Here is a 20,985-nt window from a genome sequence, read left to right on the forward strand (position 1 = left end):
GGTAATGTGGTGGGGGCGGGATTATGTGTGGTGATGGGTGGGGGTGGGATTATGCGTGGTGATGGGGTGGGGGCGGGACTATGTGTGGTGATGTGGTGGGGGGGCGGGATTATGTGTGGTGATGTGGTGGGGGGCGGGATTGTGTGGTAATGTGGTGGGGGCGGGATTATGTGTGGTGATGGGTGGGGGTGGGATTATGCGTGGTGATGGGGTGGAGGGGCGGAATTATGTGGTGATGTGTTGGGGGTCGGGATTATGTGGTGATGTGGTGGGGATGGGATTATGTGTGGTGATGTGGTGGGGCGGAGCTACTGTGCAGGGGCGGGATTAGAGAGTGTGATGTGGGGGGCGGGATTATGTGGTGATGTGGTAGGGGTGGGATTATGGGTGGTGATGGGGTGGGGGGCAAGATTATGGGTGGTGATGGGTTGGGGGGCGGGATTATAGGTGGTGATGGGGTGGGGGGGCGGGATTATGGGTGGTGATGGGGTGGGGGGCGGGATTATGGGTGGTGATGGGGTGGGGGGCGGGATTATGGGTGGTAATAGTTACATAGTTATTAAGGTTGAAGGAAGACTTTAAGTCCATCTAGTTCAACCCATAACCTAACCTAACATGCCCTAACATGTTGATCCAGAGGAAGGCAAAAAAAAACCCATGTGGCAAAGAGTAAGCTCCACAATGGTGAAAAAAATTCCTTCCCGACTCCACATACCGCGATCAGACTAGTTCCCTGGATCAACGCCCTATCAAGGAATCTAGTGTATATACCCTGTAACATTATACTTTTCAAGAAAGGCATCCAGTCCCCTCTTAAATTTAAGTAATGAATCACTCATTACAACATCATACGGCAGAGAGTTCCATAGTCTCACTGCTCTTACAGTAAAGAATCTGGGTCTGTTATTATGCTTAAACCTTTTTTCCTCCAGACGTAGAGGATGCCTCCTTGTTCCTGTCTCAGGTCTATGATTAAAATGATCATTAGAAAGGTCTTTGTACTGTCCCCTCTTATATTTATACATTAAAATAAGATCACTCCTTAGTCTTCGTTTTTCCAAACTAAACAGCCCCAAGTGTAATAACCTATCTTGGAATTGCAGACCCCCCAGTCCTCTAATAACCTTGGTCGCTCTTCTCTGCACCCGCTCTAGTTCAGCTATGTCTTTCTTATACACCGGAGACCAGAACTGTGCACAGTATTCTAAGTGTGGTCGAACTCGTGACTTGTATAGAGGTAAAATTATGTTCTCCTCATGAGCATCTATGCCTCTTTTAATACATCCCATTATTTTATTTGCCTTTGTAGCAGCTGCCTGACACTGGCCACTGAATATGAGTTTGTCATCCACCCATACACCCAGGTCTTTTTCATTGACGGTTTTGCCCAGAGTTTTAGAATTAAGCACATAGTTATACATCTTATTACTTCTACCCAAGTGCATGACCTTACATTTATCCCCATTAAAGCTCATTTGCCATTTAGCAGCCCAAGCTTCTAGTTTACATAAATCATCCTGTAATATAAAATTGTCCTCCCCTGTATTGATTCCCCTGCAGAGTTTAGTGTCATCTGCAAATATTGAAATTCTACTCTGAATTCCCCCTACAAGGTCATTAATAAATATGTTAAAAAGAAGAGGGCCCAATACTGACCCCTGTGGTACCCCACTGCTAACCGCGACCCAGTACGAGTGTGCTCCATTAATAACCACCCTTTGTTTCATATCCCTGAGCCAGCTCTCAACCCACTTACACATATTTTCCCCTATCCCCATTATTCTCATTTTATGTATCAACATTTTGTGTGGCACCGTATGAAAAGCTTTTGAAAAGTCCATATACACTACATCTACTGGGTTCCCCTGGCCCAGTCCGGAACTTACCTCTTCATAGAAGCTGATCAAATTAGTCTGACATGAACGGTCCCTAGTAAACCCATGCTGATACTGGGTCATGAGGTTATTCCTCTTCAGATACTCCAGTATAGCATCCCTTAGAATGCTCTCCAGGATTTTACCCACAGTAGAGGTTAAGCTTACTGTCCTATAATTTCCGAGTTCAGTTTTTGTCCCCTTTTTGAATATTGGCACCACGTTTTCTATACGCCAGTCCTGTGGTACAGACCCTGATATTATGGACTCTTTAAAGATTAAAAATAATGGTCTATCAATGACTGTACTTAATTCCTGCAGTACTTGGGGGTGGATCCCATCCGGGCCCGGAGATTTGTCAATTTTAGTGATTTTTAGACACCGCCGTACTTCCTGCTGGGCTAAGCAGGTGACACTTAATGGGGAATTTTTGTTATCACTGATCATATTGTCTGCCATGGGATTTTCTTGTGTAAATACTGATGAAAAAAAGTCATTTAGCATATTGGCTTTTTCCTCATCCTCATCCACCATTTCCCCCAGACTATTTTTAAGGGGGCCAACAGTTTCATTTTTTAGTTTCTTACTATTTATGTAGTTAAAAAATATTTTGGGATTATTTTTACTCTCTTTGGCAATGTGTCTCTCTGTCTCAGTTTTTGCTGCCTTGATTTGCTTTTTACAGAATTTATTTAATTTTCTGTATTTATTTAATGCCTCATCACTACCTACTTCCTTTAATTCTCTAAATGCTTTCTTTTTGTCACTTATTGCGCCCCTTACAGCTCTATTTAGCCATATTGGTTTCCTCCTATTTCTAGTATGTTTATTCCCATACGGTATATACTGTGCACAGGTCCTATCCAGGATGCTAATAAACTTCTCCCATTTTCTTTATGTACTTTTATGTCTCAGGATATCGTCCCAGTTAATTGCACCAAGATCATCTCTCATCCGTTGGAAATTTGCCCTCCTGAAGTTTAGTGTCCTTGTCACCCCTCTACTACACATCTTGTTAAAGGATACAAGAAACTTATTATTTTGTGATCACTATTCCCCAAGTGACCCCCCAACCCTTATATTTGATATGCGGTCTGGCCTGTTTGTTAATATTAGGTCTAGCAGTGCCCCCCTTCTTGTTGGGTCCTGAACCAGTTGTGAAAGGTAATTGTCTCTCATAGTTGTCAAAAACCGATTACCTTTGCTGGAACTGCGGGTTTCTGTTCCCCAATCTATTTCAGGGTAGTAGAAGTCTCCCATAATTATGACTTCTCCTTGAGTCGCAGCTTCATCTATTTGCTTTATGAGGATAGTCTCCATTGCTTCCATTATTTTTGGAGATTTATTACAAACCCCTATCAGTAATTTATTATTCCCCCCCCCTCCCTTTATCTCCACCCACAGGGACTCTACATTTTCATTAAATTCACCTATATTATCACGCCGGTTGGGTTTTAAGGACAATTTTACAAACAGACACACCCCTCCCCCTCGCTTATCTGTGCAGTCATTTCTGAAAAGGCTATAGCCCTGCAAGTTAACAGCCCAGTCATGGCTCTCATCCAGCCATGTTTCAGATATCCCCACCATGTCATAATTATGCTCCAACAACATTAATTCTAATTCGTCCATTTTGTTGGCGAGGCTTCTGGCATTAGTATACATGCACTTGATGTTCCTCTCTGTACCTCTATTCTTTCTTAAATTATTAACTGTTCTAACCCCACCCCCATGCCACCGCCACCCCCACCCCCAACTTCCTTATTTGTGCCCAGGTCTCTATCTGCCCTATCTTCCCCTCCCATAAATTGAATAACCTCCTCCCAATCCCTAGTTTAAACACTCCTCCAACCTTCTAGCCATTTTCTCCCCCAGCACAGCTGCACCTTCCCCATTGAGGTGCAGCCCGTCCCTAGCGTAGAGCCTGTAGCCCACTGAGAAGTCATCCCAGTTCTGCAGGAACCCAAACCCCTCCTTCCTACACCAATTCTTGAGCCACTTAATAACCTCCCTAATCTCCCGTTGCCTCTCTGGCGTGGCACGTGGTACAGGCAGTATTTCGGAAAATACCACGTTGGAGGTCCTTGCTTTTAGCTTGCAGCCTAATTACCTGAAATCATCTTTAAGGACCTTCCACCTACCTCTAACTTTGTCATTTGTGCCAATGTGCACCATGACCGCTGGGTCCTCACCAGCCCCTCCCAGTAATCTGTCCACCCCATCAGCGATGTGTCGGACTCGAGCGCCAGGTAGGCAGCACACCGTCCGACAATCCCTGTCTTTGTGACAGATTGCCCTATCTGTTCCCCTAATAATTGAGTCCCCCACTACCAGTACCTGTCTGGCCTGTACTGCTCTCCTATTTCCCTCCTTACTGTAGCAGTCACCCCTTCGGCTTTAAGAGGACATGCCTGGCTGCAGCAGTGCTACCCCTGTACTGGCACCCCCCTCATCTGCCAACTTAGCAAACTTATTGGGGTGTGCCAGATCAGGACTAGCCTCCCTGGCACTCTTCCCTCTACCCCGCTTTCTGAATGTCACCCAGCTAGCTACTTCACTGTCCTGCAGCTCCATCCTACCATCCCCCCTCATCTATCCCATTGAGCGCCTGCTCAGTGAGCAGAAGACTCCTCTCCATATTGTCTATGGAGCTCAGTGTTGCCAGCTGCACATTTAGATCCAGAATCTGGGCTTCCAAATGCTCAATGTGCTCACATTTCACACAGCAGTATGCACCTTCGACCGGCTGATCAAGGACTGCATACATGTGGCAACATGTGCACTGGATGGCTTTAACAATAGTGGAGCACATTTCCTAATGGGGATTGCATCAGACAGAAACGTTAAATAAAAACAACTACAAAGTATTAATAAAATACAGACAGCAATTCAGCAATTCCTCCCTTGGAAACTCCCTGAATTCAAAGTCACCGAATCACAATTGTGTGCGGTGATAGGGTGGGAGGGCAGGATTGTGTGCGGTGATGGGGTTACATAGTTACATAGTTATTTAGGTTGAAGGAAGACTGTAAGTCCATCTAGTTCAACCTATAGCCTAACCTAACATGCCCTAACATGTTGATCCAGAGGAAGGCAAAAAAACCCATGTGGCAAAGAGTAAGCACCACCATGGGGAAAAAAATTCCTTCCCGACTCCACATACGGCAATCAGAATAGTTCCCTGGATCAACGCCTTATCAAGGAATCTAGTGTATATACCCTGTAACATTATACTTTTCCAGAAAGGTATCCAGTCCCCTCTTAAATTTAATTAATGAATCACTCATTACAACATCATACGGCAGAGAGTTCCATAGTCTCACTGCTCTTACAGTAAAGAATCCACGTCTGTTATGCTTAAACCTTCTTTCCTCCAGACGTAGAGGATGCCCCCTTGTCCCTGTCTCAGGTCTATGATTAAAAAGATCATCAGAAAGGTCTTTGTACTGTCCCCTCATATATTTATACATTAAAATAAGATCACCCCTTAGTCTTCGTTTTTCCAAACTAAATAGCCCCAAGTGTAATAACCTGTCTTGGTATGGCAGACCCCCCAGTCCTCTAATAACCTTGGTCGCTCTTCTCTGCACCCGCTCCAGTTCAGCTATGTCTTTCTTATACACTGGAGACCAGAACTGTGCACAGTATTCTAAGTGTGGTCTAACTAATGACTTGTATAGAGGTAAAATTATGTTCTCCTCATGAGCATCTATGCCTCTTTTAATACATCCCATTATTTTATTTGCCTTTGTAGCAGCTGCCTGACACTGGCCACTGAATATGAGTTTGTCATCCACCCATACACCCAGGTCTTTTTCATTGACGGTTTTGCCCAGAGTTTTAGAATTAAGCATATAGTTATACATCTTATTTCTTCTACCCAAATGCGTGACCTTACATTTATCCCCATTAAAGCTCATTTGCCATTTATCAGCCCAAGCTTCTAGTTTACATAAATCATCCTGTAATATAAAATTGTCCTCCCCTGTATTGATTACCCTGCAGAGTTTAGTGTCATCTGCAAATATTGAAATTCTACTCTGAATGCCCCCTACAAGGTCATTAATAAATATGTTAAAAAGAAGAGGGCCCAATACTGACCCCTGTGGTACCCCACTGCTAACCGCGACCCAGTCCGAGTGTGCTCCATTAATAACCACCCTTTGTTTCCTATCCCTGAGCCAGCTCTCAACCCACTTACACATATTTTCCCCTATCCCCATTACTCTCATTTTATGTAACAACCTTTTGTGTGGCACCGTATCAAAAGCTTTGGAAAAGTCCATATACACTACGTCCACTGGGTTCCCTTTGTCCAGTCCGGAACTTACCTCTTCATAGAAGCTGATCAAATTAGTCTGACATGAACGGTCCCTAGTAAACCCGTGCTGATACTGGGTCATAAGGTTATTCCTCTTCAGATACTCCAGTATAGTATCCCTTAGAATGCCCTCCAGGATTTTACCCACAGTAGAGGTTAAGCTTACTGGCCTATAATAACCAAGTTCAGTTTTTGCCCCTTTTTTGAATATTGGCACCACATTTGCTATACGCCAGTCCTGTGGTACAGACCCTGTTATTATGGAGTCTTTAAAGATTAAAAATAATGGTCTATCAATGACTGTACTTAGTTCCTGCAGTACTCGGGGGTGTATCCCATCCGGGCCCGGAGATTTGTCAATTTTAGTGATTTTTAGACGCCGCTGTACTTCCTGTTGGGTTAAACAGGTGACATTTAATGGGGAATTTTTATCACTAGTCATTTTGTCTGCCATGGGATTTTCTTTTGTAAATACTGATGAAAAAAAGTCATTTAGCATATTGGCTTTTTCCTCATCCTCATCCACCATTTCACCCAGACTATTTTTAAGGGGGCCAACACTGTCATTTTTTAGTTTCTTACTATTTATATAGTTAAAGAATATTTTGGGATTATTTTTACTCTCTCTGGCAATGAGTCTCTCTGTCTCAATCTTTGCTGCCTTGATTTGCTTTTTACAGAATTTATTTAATTTTCTGTATTTATTTAATGCCTGTTCACTACCTACTTCCTTTAATTCTCTAAATGCTTTCTTTTTGTCCCTTATTGCGCCCCTTACAGCTCTATTTAGCCATATTGGTTTCCTCCTATTTCTAGTATGTTTATTCCCATACGGTATATACTGTGCACAGGTCCTATCCAGGATGCTAATAAACGTCTCCCATTTTCTTTGTGTATTTTTGTGTCTCAGGATATCGTCCCAGTTAATTGCACCAAGATCCTCTCTCATCCGTTGGAAATTTGCCCTCCTGAAGTTTAGTGTCCTTCTCACCCCTCTACTACACATCTTATTAAAGGAGACATGAAAACTTATTATTTTGTGATCACTATTCCCCAAGTGACCCCCAACCCTTATATTTGGGTGGGAGGGCGGGATTGTGTGCGGTGATGGGGTGGGAGGGCGGGATTGTGTGCGGTGATGGGGTGGGAGGGCGGGATTGTGTGCGGTGATGGGGTGGGAGGGCGGGATTGTGTGCGGTGATGGGGTGGGAGGGCGGGATTGTGTGCGGTGATGGGGTGGGAGGGCGGGATTGTGTGCGGTGATGGGGTGGGAGGGCGGGATTATGTGCGGTGATGGGGTGGGAGGGCGGGATTGTGTGCGGTGATGGGGTGGGAGGGCGGGATTGTGTGCGGTGATGGGGTGGGAGGGCGGGATTGTGTGCGGTAATGGGGTGGGGGGCGTGATTGTGTGCATTGATGGGTTGGGGGCAGGCTTGTGTGCGGCGATGCGGTGGGAGGGCGGGCTTGTGTGCGGCGATGGGGTGGGAGGGCGGGCTTGTGTGCGGCGATGGGGTGGGAGGGCGGGCTTGTGTGCGGCGATGGGGTGGGAGGGCGGGCTTGTGTGCGGCGATGGGGTGGGAGGGCGGGCTTGTGTGCGGCGATGGTGTGAGAGGGCGGGATTGTGTGCGGCGATGGGGTGGGAGGACGAGATTGTGTGCGGCGATGGGGTGGGAGGGCGGGATTGTGTGCGGCGATGGTGTGGGAGGGCGGGATTGTGTGCGGCGATGTATTGTGTGCGGTGATGGGGTGGGAGGGCGGGATTGTGTGCGGTGATGGGGTGGGAGGGCGGGATTGTGTGCGGTGATGGGGTGGGAGGGCGGTATTGTGTGCGGTGTGGGGTGGAGGGCGTGATTGTGTGGTGATGGGTTGGGGGAGAGATTGTGTGCGGTGATGTCTTGGGGGCGGGATTGTGTGCGGTGATGTGGTGGGAGGCGGAGCTACTGTGCAGGGGGCGGGATTAGCGAGCAATCACGATGCCTCTGACATATATAGATACAGCCTTGACCTACTTTACCTTTAAATCAGGATTTTGGTACCTTCTATTACCTTATTTGAAGGCAGTTTGTCTGATCTTATCACATGATTATTGTACACAATATTTAGTACTGTCTACCTGTAATATATTGTTTTCTTATTCTGTCAGTTATTCATCTGGCCTGGGACCCCATTGTTTTGCACTTTTTTTTAACTGTTATCTACTTGTGTGTAGTGTCGGTAACAATAAAATTGTTTATTTTCTATAAGGGAGTGTGCACATCCATTGGGCAGTGTTTTTTCTCTTTGTCCTCATTGTATTACTGTTACTACCCCTGTAGCACCTACTTTTCTAATTTTATCTTGTCTATGTGAATTTTTTCTATTGGTAGTGTGCCCTTACTCTATATACGTATGAGCTCTCCAAATGTGACATGGCATTCACAATCTATCCAAGACAGATAGTGCTCTTTTCTTTCCTAGCCCTACCATGTGCCTAAATAGAAGTTTTTGACCACATATGAGGTATGTCATGTTCGAGAGAAATTGCGCAACAAATTTTGGGGTCCATTTTCTCCTGTTACCCTTGTGAAAGTAAAAAAAAATGGAGCTAAAAATACATTTTTATGGGTAAAATGTGATTTTTTTAAAAAAAAATTTCACAGCTCTACGTTATAAACTTCTGTGAAGCACCTGGCGCATCAAGGTGCTCATCAAAACTCTAGATACATTTAATGAGGGGTCTATTTTCTAAATGGGGTAACTTGTGGAGGATTTCTACTGTTTAGGCACATCAGGGTCTCTTCAAATGTGACATGACGTCCGCTATCGATTCCAGCCATTTTTGCTCTCAAAAATTCAAACTGTGCTTCTTCGCTTTCTGAAACCTGCTGTGCACCCAAACAGTGGGTTTTCCCCCACATATGGGCTATCGGCATACTCTGGAGAAGTTGCAAAATAAATTTTCGGGTCCATTTTATCTTTTTACCCTTGTGAAAATAAAAATTTGTGAGCAAAATTAAAATTTTTGTGAAAATTAAATGTTCATTTTTTCCTTCCACATTAGTTTAATTCATGTGACGCACCTGAAGGGTTAATAAACTTTTTGAATGGGGAATTGAGGATTTTGAGGGGTGCAGTTTTTAAAATGGTCTCACTTTTGGGTATTTTGTGTCATATAGGCTCCTCAAAGTAACTTCAAATGCGATTTGATTCCTAAAAAAATGGTTTAGTAAATTTTGTTGGAAAAATTAACCCTTATAACTTCTTAACAAAAAAAAATTGTTTGAAAATTTGTGCTGATGTAAAGTAGATATGTGGGAAATGTTATTTATTAACTATTTTGTGTGACATAACTGTCTGATTTAAGGGGATAAGAATTAAAAGTTTTAAAATTGTAAAATTATCCAAATGTTTACCAAATTTCCATTTTTTTCACAACTAAAGGCATCATATCGAAGAAATGTTACCACTATCATGAAATACAATATGTCACAAAAACATTTTTCAGAATCAGTGGGAAGCGTTCCAGTGTTATTACCTTATAAATGACACTAGTCAGAATTGTAAAATTTGGCTTGATGGTTAAGGTCAATATTGGCTCTGTCACTAAGAAGTTAAATTCAGTGCCAAAGATGATGTACAGTACAATTTTTATGATTAAACTATTTACTGTGTATACTCTAGTAAAAGTCGACCTGAGTATGAGCCGAGGCACCTAATTTTGCCACATATAAATGGGAAAACATGTTGACTCGAGTATAAGCCGGTTATTCATTGTCCCCTCATCCCTACTCTGGTATGCATGGTTCCCCATCCCTGTCCTCATATGCATGGCTCTCCATCCCTGTCCTTGTATGCGTGGCTCCCTGTCCCTGTCCTTGTATTCACGGATCCCCATCCTTGTATGCATGGTTCCTATTAAAAAAAACACATCATACTTACCTTCCCTGCATGCCTTCGCATCTCGTTCCGGCGCAAGCAGCTCTTCCAGCCGAGCGATCATGTGTCCCCCTGCATTAAAATAATGATTATTCACTCCACGCCTATGGGAGTGGAGTAGGGTGAATATTCATTATCTTAATGAGCAAGGGACTCGTGATCGCTCGGCCAGAAATGCTGCTGGCACTGAAACGAGATTCATCGAGGGCGCACAGGGAAGGTAAGTAGGATGTGTGCTGGAAGCCTGTGGCTGTAACTGTGCATGCTATAATACAAATGAATATTCACTGCCAGCACAGTCGATATTCATTTCTCTTTAGCAGTGGGCAAAGTTACAGATGCAGCCGCCGGCTCTTTACTCTGTGGCTCCTTTTCCCTGTGCTATCTTTCTGGGACAATGAATGTATAAGATGAGGGGGGCCGTTTTCAGCACACAAAAAATGTGCTGAAAAACTCAGCTTATACACGAGTATATACTGTATATTTACTGTAGTTCATTTTTTCATTATTTTGTTTCTTTTGCAGCAAACTTTTGAAGATTACAGCAAGTCTTCAGCTTCCTGTTTCAATTTTAGTTGTGGCCTTTGGACAACTTCATTTATATAGAGTACCTTATTTTATTACATTTTCTTTTTTTCTAAATTCATTGTCATGCTTTATATAGTACAGCTGTTGTTGGCACCTATTCTGAGTTTTCCTATTATTAGGTATTTGCACATTAATTGCTATTATAGTTTTGAAGATTAAGTGAATAAAAACATTTGCATAAATATTTTGTTGCTGCATTGTTATGTTTTATTGTCCATATATATTTTTTTAATTAATCTGAATGCACAAAGCAGGTCATGTAGTTTAAAAAATTTCTGAGTAAAATTATCCATAGCCTCGGGGATATTTAGTATCCAAGGTCAATATCCAGTGGGCTTCCCTTATAGCTAATTGTTTCTGCCAACTACCCCCCAGATGGAATGATCAACCTTTTCAATCCCCAAAAAAAGACAAAAAAGACAAATCTCCTCTATGCAATGTACTGAAATGTTTAGCTGTCCCAGAGTAACCAGAATTGCCACTGCTGATATTACCAATATGTTCAGCTATTCTTTTTTTGAGTTTACGTGTGGTATAACCTACATATTGTAGATTGCAAATTTTTTGCAAAATATATGCAGTAAATTACGTGACTGGTTTCACAATTTATAAATGTTTTAATGGGATATGACATGCCCTCAGAAGAACTGAAAGTGCGTTTCTTATTATCCGCATACTGGCATACAATGCATCTGCTTAAAGCGCATTTATAAAATCCCGTGACTGAAAGCCAAGATGAAGGAGATTCCGTATTACGTATCAAACTAGGCGATAGCATATCACCAAAGTGAGCTACCTCTTTTAGCTACCACCTGACAACCGCCTTCTAAAATGTTACGACGGCGATCATCTTGATTTATCACTGGTAGATATTTCTGAATAATGCTCTTGATGATATGAAACTGGTTGCTGAAGGCAGTAGAAAAATGATATTAGAGGGAGAAACTGGCATTGGTGTTTTCCCTATGCCATACAAAAAACTATCACGTGGAGTATTGTGCACTTTCTCAAATGCCCGGTTAACCCTGAATCCATTACATCCTCTGATCTTCAATCTATATTTGATAACAATACTTTCCCTGACAAAAAAAATCCTCATTAGAACAAATCCGTCTAGCTCTGATGAATTCCCCCTTGGGGATAGCATGCGTCACGTGTCTAGGGTGTGAACTAGAGGCTAGAAGGATAGTATTACCAGCAATATTTTTCCTGTATAGGGATGACTCCACCCTATTGGTAATAGGGTTGCCATGTAACACAATATCCAAAAAAGGAATATCACTCGTTAAATTGCTGCAAGTGAACTGAACATTGCAATCATTGATATTCAAATACAAAACGAAATCCGAATATGCGGATGCACTCCCTTTCCAAACTAGGAGTACATCATCCACATATCTACCAAACCATACTAAGGAAGAAATAAACTTATTTTCAGTACAGAAAATATAAATTTCCTCCCACCAAGCCATATAAAGGATAGCAAGTGAAGGTGAGAATTTCAAACCCATTGGGGCTCCCAACTTCTGAAGGAAAAATTTTGACTGAAACATAAAAAATTTATGTCGGAGTAAATAATCCAATGCCAGTAAAATAAATTGCTTAAGAGGTAATGAATAAGCACTGTACTGATCCAAATGATATTTGACAGCTACCATGGCTGTGGCGTGAGGAATAGAAGAGCACAAATTTATTACACCACATGTTGCAAAGGAATAATCTGAATGCCAAGTAAAAGTATCAAAAACCTTCAAAACCGTGGAGGTGTCCTTCAAATAACCTGGAGTTCTAGCTATAAGGGGCTGAAGGTGACCATCAATCCATTCACTGAGATTCTCATTCAATAAACCTATGCCCGCTATTATAGGTCTCAAGGGAGGTGGAAAAACTTCTTTATGAATCTTGGGAAAACAATGAAAAATTGGAATAATGGGAAATTCAGGATTCAACCACTTATATAGTTAGAATCGAGAACACCAAGCCTGGTGCCCTCATTTAGACACTTAAGCAATGCAGATTTAAATGCAATCGTAGGATCAGACCTCAACCTCAAGTAAGTATTAGTATAATTCAGAATAGAAAAAACCATTGTGCAATACAAATCCGTGTCAAGCACAACAACACATCCCCCTTTGTCAGACTGATGTATAGTCAAGTGTGGATTGTGTTGTAAGTCCTTGACAAAATCAGACTGAGATTTATCAAATTTACTATAAACGTGACTATCACGTGTATCAGCATGTAGCCTCCTAAGATCTCTCTCAACCAGAGATTGAAAAAGGTCCAAGGAGGGAACCCTCGATTGTACAGGATAATATGATGGATTAGAAGTAGTAACACGAATATCTTCATCTGCTGGTTTATCAGAAGACTGCTCAATTTCCTGTAATGAAGACAGGGTTAATAGAGCAACTTGTTCAGCAGCTGTAAAAGATGCATCATGATTTTGTTCATGAACTGTGTCAATCTCACTAGAAGGTGAAAAATAGTGTTGCTCATCAAAAAAATGTCTCTTAACGGTAAGTAAATGTGTAAAAAGATTGACATCCCTAATAGTCTGTAGTAAATTGAATTTCTGTGAGGGAACAAAGTTTAATCCTTTGGCTAGAACATCAGTCTGTGCAGATGACAAAACAGCCGGAGTCGAAAACAATAACCCTCTGAAGATTTTTATCTAGCGATAATGCCGGCGTTTCCGCTCCATCATGGGGTATAGTTTCCAATCTTCTGCTCTTAGCTCTCCTACCTCCCCTCCTGCGGCGTTTTTTGAAAACTGGTGGCCACGCTCCCATCTAATACTGGTGCCAGATGCAGAGGTATCAGAACCACTATCACATGAATTGAAGTCTGATGATGAATAAGAAATGGACCTCCCATTTGGCTCCTGGTGTGAATTGTGGTCAAAACATTTTTTCAAAATAGACCTGGATGGCCTCTCAAAGGGATCTTTGTTCCATGTGTAGACCTTATCATTGTTATAGTTCAATATATCCCTGTTAAACTTAGATTGTTTTATTTTAATAATATTATCTTCAAGATGTTAAGATTTTCATGATATTCTGCGGTTTCTGAGACTTTATTGAGCTCAATATTGATAGAGTCTATATCCAGTTTTAAGGTTTTCAGTCTAGTTTCTTCATAAGAAGCAATTAGACCCATCAGTTTCAAAGAGCATTCAGAAAGTATAGCATTCCATTCAGTCAGGAATGGATCTGAAAAGATATATGTGGGAGATTTCTTTATACGTAGTCAACTAGGGATCATATTCTTCTCAATATATTTTTTTATGGTATTGTGATCCCACCATGTCCGTAATTCTTGCTTAGATAATTTCTCCAATTTGATTAAAAAAAATCCTAGTCTCTGAATGTGGGCTGCTAGAACTGCTCATACCATCAAACATTGCAGCCAGTTTGGCCATACGTGAATCCACCGCCATATTGGTACAATATATAGACTATTGACCAATAACACCACTCTTAGATGCAACAACTGCGCAAAGATTCAGAGTAACATGTTGTAACGGGGTCTACTGTGCTGTAGTACCTCTTTCAGCACTCCCCGTGTTTCAGGAGGTCCACTCTGCTTTTTTAATTCATCTAAAAGCTTCCTAGTAGTGGGATTACCCACAACTGTAGACGGTATATTTAGCTCGGCCATAGCCTGCATAAATGAATCCCAACCCGGAGGTAAATTTCTGCTGGTCAGAGCATGACTCTGCGTTGTACTACGTACCAAATCCAGTAAGTTAGACCCGGGTATTACGGATCCTTTGAAAATAAATTCAGCTTTATTATTCCAGGCTGTAACATTTTTATTCTGCAGTAACCTGTTTAGTAAAAATTCAGCATTCTTTTTATATCTTTGGTTTATATGGCTGACAATTTCAGCGACATCTTGATTTTTATCAGAGTCGGTATTTGACAATTGTTGCTGATCAGGATCAGGAGTGCTAACGAGATTTAAAGCCGTTACTTCTTTTGAGCTGTGTCGTGTATGTACCAAGTAGCGCTTTAGCACGGTGCTATACATTTTAATTTTCACATCATCGGGAATGTCACGACGTTGTAAAATGGCTCTAATTTCACCATCAAGCCGCCGAATAACATTGTCGCGTATGTTATCTGTAGTACAGGGCCTTAGTTTGTCTAGCTCCTGTTTGGGCACTAGATACATTTTCTCTGTATGCTCCATTATTTTCCTGCGAGCAGGCTTGTTATTATTGGAATTGCAAAAGCTAAAAGAGGGCCGATAAACCTGCCGGCCTGCTTTAGTAGCCGCTTCTTTTTCTTTATGGGCTGAGATCTGTCGCTCAGGGTTCTTATAGCTTTACGCCACTTCTTTAATATACCTTTTTGACGCTCTTTCAGCGGAATCCGGCCTTTTAAGATGATTAAAGCAATCTCGCCTATGGCTGTAATTAAATCATTGCTTGCATTGCGCAAAATAGAATTTCTGACAGCGGGGGTTGCTTTCACCAGAGTTTTTAAGAGAGCCCAGTTATGGCGGAGTCTCTCAGACATCTTTACATCACAACGCACACAGCGTAGAATGTCTGATACTGGGTAAAATTCACTTTTTAGAAGTGTTTTTCTTTTGAACATAGACAGCAGGCAACGCTGGTGGAAACAATCCGGTCCTTAAGCGAAGATCCTCAAGGGTATTAGCTCTCAAATCTACAAGCAAATACCCATAAGGCTGCCGCGTGGCATCCTCAAAAGCTTCTAGGAAAAAAACATGTTTTTCCGGGATACATCTGGCGAGCTAGAGTTAAAATTTGTAATTTATCTCGGGGATTATTAAAAAGCACTATGTATTTTGTGTTTAAATTTATCGTGCGGCTTTTCTTACCCTGACAAAACATGTTTTGTACCAGGTTGAAAATGCTGAGATTTCTGTGGTGCACATACTTGGTAAAGGCTTTTTCTATCTCACAATTTTCACTAGCACTCTCCATGAGATTGTCAACAATAGCCAAATTCACCTTCTCCGGCGGGAATAATTCGTCATCTACGAATGTATTCGGCAGACCCTCCACAAATCTGGCGTGGGGAAAAGAGAGAGATTTCATCATATAGTTTTTGCCAACATGAATAAAACCAAACAATATTATCAGGTTTCTGAGAAAAATTAGTTTCAATATTATATAGCAGTTTTACAAAATAGCTCTTTCCAGAATTAGACGGTCCTGCTAGAATGCATGAGAATGGGTGTTGCAGGCATGTATCCATCACCACAATACTCGGCTAATACCCAAAAGGCAAGGTGGTGAAATCGTCAATTAGTCGCCGCTTTGTGTAAACGCACTTTTGTGTTTTGCGTAATGGCCTTGTTTCAATCTCCCAGTACTTTTTATTTCTCACAATGGACGGTTGCTGTTCCACAATACGTTTCTGTGTATCTGTGTCAGAATTGCGCGGGTAGTCCAGAACTAGATCTTTTAGACTGTTGAAATTAATAGATTGAGAGTTACCGACATTTAGTGTTATCCCCTTAACTTTTAAGACAGTTTTACCGGTGTTGAGTTTGTACCCGTAAGTTTTGGGCCCCGCGGATACAAATTCTGTGATGTGTGTACCATCGGGTATTTCACTGGTCAGTTCCCCCAGGTAATCGCCTAAAGGCGGCTGCCACTCACCATCTCTCTGTACAAAAATAACACAATCTGTGTCGTGATAAAGGCACCTCTCCTGCAGTTGGTCCAGCAGCGAATAGAGCTCTAGCCGGGCATACGCTGTTGTAAAACATGCTATAAAAATGTTTGTGTTTTTGCCCGGTATCAGACATTCTACGCTGTGTGCTTTGTGATGTAAAGATGTCTGAGAGACTCCGCCGTAACTGGGCTCTCTTAAAAACTCTGGTGAAAGCAACCCCCGCTGTCAGAAAGTCTATTTTGCGCAGTGCAAGCAATGATTTAATTACAGCCATAGGCGAGATTGCTTTTAACATCTTAAAAGGCCGGATTCTGCTGAAAGAGCGTCAAAAAGGCATATTAAAGAAGTGGCGTAAAGCTATAAGAACCCTGAGCGACAGATCTCAGCCCATAAAGAAAAAGAAGCGGCTACTAAAGCAGGCCGGCAGGTTTATGGCCCTCTTTTAGCTTTTGCAATTCCAATAATAACAAGCCTGCTCGCAGGAAAATAATGGAGCATACAGAGAAAATGTATCTAGTGCCCAAACAGGAGCTAGACAAACTAAGGCCCTGTACTACAGATAACATACACGACAGTATTATTCGGCGGCTTGATGGTGAAATTAGCGCCATTTTACAACGTCGTGACATTCCTGATGATGTGAAAATTAAAATGTATAGCACCGTGCTACAGCGCTACTTGGTACATACGCGACACATCTCAAAAGAAGTAACGGCTTTAAATCTCATTAGCACTCCTGATCCTGATCAGCAACAATTGTCAAATACCGACTCTGATAAAAATCAAGAGGTCGCTGAAATTGTAAGCCATATAAACCAAAGATATAAAAAGAATGCTGAATTTTTACTAAACAGGGTTACTGCAGAATAAAAATGTTACAGCCTGGAATAATAAAGCTGAATTTATTTTCAAAGGATCCGTAATACCCGGGTCTAACTTACTGGATTTGGTACGTAGTACAACGCAGAGTCATGCTCTGACCGGCAGAAATTTACCTCCGGGTTGGGATTCATTTATGCAGGCTATGGCCGAGCTAAATATACCAACTACAGTTGTGGGTAATCCCACTACTAGGAAGCTTTTAGATGAATAAAAAATTTCCAGCAGTGAGACACACGCTGTATCTACACCACAGAAGCTAGCCCCAACGCCACGTACAATTCAATCTTTACAATCCCCTTCATTAGGTACCACACGCGGAACTCTGCTACCTAAAAAAAGGTCTCTACCGATGCTACAAACCATGTGGCTCACGATGTAAAGAATGTACTGGATAAATGCTTTACTTGGCTTGTAACACTATATTATTTATTTTGTAAGAAGTGTAATGATGTATGTTCATTGTATTTGTGATACTATTTATTTATTTTGTAAGAAGTGTGTTGATGTATGATCATTGTACTGTTTAATGTTTGCTTTTTTTATATTCTGTAAGAATTTTATATTATTGAAATGTCTTTGAGATGTATTTATTTTACAACAATAAAATCTTTTAAACTTTTACAATATCGTGTCTTTGGTTTTTATAATCGTATAAAACACACCGCTTCATACTTGCGGGTGTTGTAATATGGCCATATACATAATGTGCCCATATAATGACCCTGGTGTTATAAACCACATGTAAAATGAGAATCCTAGGATATAAAATTATATAATTGGCACGGTGTGTTATAAAACACAATTTTGCACTATATGTGCTCATTGGTAATAAAACACACGGGCCTGATTACAGCGGCAAGCTCACAGCAGCTACATATAATATGAAAATCTAATATAAAAACAATCAAATAATGTGATAATCACTGTATCAAATACTGTGATAACAATATCAAACTTTATCAAAAGGGAAAACCAGACAGACGGAGGGACAGCTGGCTGACGGAGGGGAGGGGTTACACACTTTGATACACTTTGATAGGGGCGGGTCCACCTGTCAAATTGAGTTTGACGAATCATACCTCTTCTCTACTACTGACCCCTAAACGCAACATCTCTTGTATCTCTTGTCGCATCCCTTCTCGTACAGACTCCGGGACGCGTAAGGGGGGGTTGTTGCAGGGGGGTCTGATCCTGTGTCTCAACCTTGTGTTGTACCAGGTGAGTGTACCCGGGTTTCCCCGAAAACATCCTCTGTCGCTGCCTCAACAACTCCTCCGCCTGCTGTCTCTCCCGGGGGCCTAGGTCTTCACCCAAGTGTACCTGGTCCCATGTTTTAGACTGAGTCCTTTCCCCTAAAACATCAGGCAAGGGAAGTCCGGCTAAATCCTCTGCTTCATGTGCACAGATGGCCACTACCTCTTCAGGGTGCTCCCGGTACGGCTTCAGCATATTCACATGGAACATGCGGATAACCCTGGTGTCGTCACAATCGGCGACATTGTAGGTGGTGTCGGCTATTTTCCCCACTACCTGGTAGGGCCCCTGCCATGCAGCTTGGAACTTGTTCTGCCTAGGGGGCTCTAACACGAGGACCTTCTGTCCTATTTCCAAGGTGCGCTCTCTGGCCCTCCGATAATACCATACACGCTGGTGCTGCTGAGCCACCTGCATGATCCCACGTACAGCCTGGGTCAGCTCCTGTATGCAGTCCCGGAACTCCAGCACATAGGGTACAATAGGTACCCCTTCTATGATGCCCTCCCCTTCCCAGTGTTCTAGCACTAAGTCTAGGGGTCCCCTTACCCGTCTCCCGTATACCAGTTCGAACGGGGAGAACCCCGTGGATTCTTGGGGCACCTCCCGATAGGCAAACAGGATGTGAGGCAAGAATTTCTCCCAGTCCCTGTAGGTCCTGGTAAAAATCCCAATGAGTTGTTTTAATGTCCCATTAAAGAATTCACACAACCCATTGGTTTGCGGGTGGTACAGGGCACTTCTAATGGACTTTACGCCACACAGCTTCCACAGTTGGTTGGTCACCTCTGCTGTAAACTGGGTACCCTGTTCCGACATAATCTCCCGGGGAAATCCAACCCGTGAGAAAACCTGGAGCAGGGCAGTCGCCACCGTCTCTGCCAGTATGTTAGTTAACGCAACCGCCTCTGGATACCGTGTGGCATAATCTACCACTGTCAGTATATACCTTTTCCCTGACGGACTGGGTTTGGCTAACGGCCCTATCAGATCGTCCATTACTCGGCTAAATGGTTCCTCCACAATGGGGAGGGGGCGTAATTTGGCCTTGCATTGATCTCCCCTCTTGCCAATGCGCAGGGGAAGGGGAGAGAGACATCTGGCTGACATAAGACTGGAGCTGAAGAAAACCGGTGCTTCAGCTCCCGAAAGGCCTCCACGGCTGCAGGAGACCAATTAGTCACATCAGAACCCTTCTTGGTCAAATCCGTCAAAGGTTTAACCAGGCTAGAAAAATTAGCGATGAAACGACGGTAAAAATTAGCAAAACCCAAGAACTTCTGAAGACTCTTAACAGAAGTGGGCTGAGTCCAGTCATGAATAGCCTGGACCTTGACTGGGTCCATCTCCACAGTAGAAGGAGAAAAAATAAAACCCAAAAAGGAGACCTTCTGTACTCCGAAGAGGCATTTTGAGCCCTTCACAAATAAAGCATTAGCACGCAGGACCTGAAACACCATCCTGACCTGCTTCACATGGGACTCCCAATCATCAGAAAAGACCAAAATGTCATCCAGATAAACAATCATAAATTTATCCAGATATTCTCGGAAGATGTCATGCATGAAGGACTGAAACACAGAAGGAGCATTAGAGAGTCCAAAAGGCATCACTAAGTACTCAAAATGGCCTTCGGGCGTATTAAATGCTGTTTTTCATTCATCTCCCTGCTTAATGCGCACAAGGTTATACGCACCACGGAGATCTATCTTGGTGAACCAACTGGCACCCTTAATCCGAGCAAACAAATCAGACAATAGTGGCAAAGGATACTGAAATTTGACTGTGATTTTATTCAGAAGACGATAATCTATACAAGGTCTCAAAGAACCGTCCTTCTTGGCCACAAAAAAAAATCCTGCACCAAGAGGGGAAGAGGATGGGCGAATATGTCTCTTCTCCAAAGACTCCTTTATATAACTCCGCATCGCGGCATGCTCTGGTATAGACAAATTAAAAAGTCGTCCCTTAGGGAATTTACTACCAGGAATTAAATTTATAGCACAGTCACAATCCCTATGAGGGGGCAGGGCTCTGGACCTGGGCTCATCAAATACATCCTGGTAGTCAGACAAAAACTCAGGGACCTCAGAAGGAGTGGAAGAAGCAATAGACACCAACGGAGTATCGCCATGAATTCCCTGACACCCCCAACTTGACACAGACATAGCTTTCCAATCTAAAACTGGATTATGAGCTTGCAGCCATGGCAGACCCAAAACGACAACATCATGCAAATTATGCAGAACAAGAAAGCGAATCACCTCCTGATGTACGGGAGTCATGCACATGGTCATTTGCGTCAAATACTGAGGCTTATTCTCAGCCAATGGCGTAGCATCAATTCCCCTCAGAGGAATAGGAAATTCCAAAGGCTCCAGGACAAAACAACAACGCCTGGCAAACGACAAATCCATCAGATTCAGGGCAGCACCCGAATCCACAAAAGCCATAACCGGGTAGGACGACAAAGAACAAATCAAAGTAACAGACAAAA

The 20,985-nt window shown here is 42.6% G+C and overlaps 1 protein-coding gene across 1 annotated transcript in view; it reads left to right on the forward strand.

Annotated features, from left to right (window-relative positions):
* PGAP1 (post-GPI attachment to proteins inositol deacylase 1) overlaps window positions 1–10,876 on the forward strand; it is a 1,745,445-nt gene extending 1,734,569 nt beyond the window's left edge. Inside the window, exon 27 of the mRNA XM_077275621.1 lies at window positions 10,636–10,876. Coding sequence (XP_077131736.1) covers window positions 10,636–10,774 — 139 coding nt within the window. The 3' untranslated portion in view covers window positions 10,775–10,876. The remainder of the gene's footprint in view (window positions 1–10,635) is intronic.
* The last annotated feature ends 10,109 nt before the right edge of the window (window positions 10,877–20,985 follow it).

Source organism: Ranitomeya variabilis, chromosome 7 (genome assembly GCF_051348905.1).
Source record: "Ranitomeya variabilis isolate aRanVar5 chromosome 7, aRanVar5.hap1, whole genome shotgun sequence".
Taxonomy (NCBI): Eukaryota; Metazoa; Chordata; class Amphibia; order Anura; family Dendrobatidae; genus Ranitomeya; species Ranitomeya variabilis.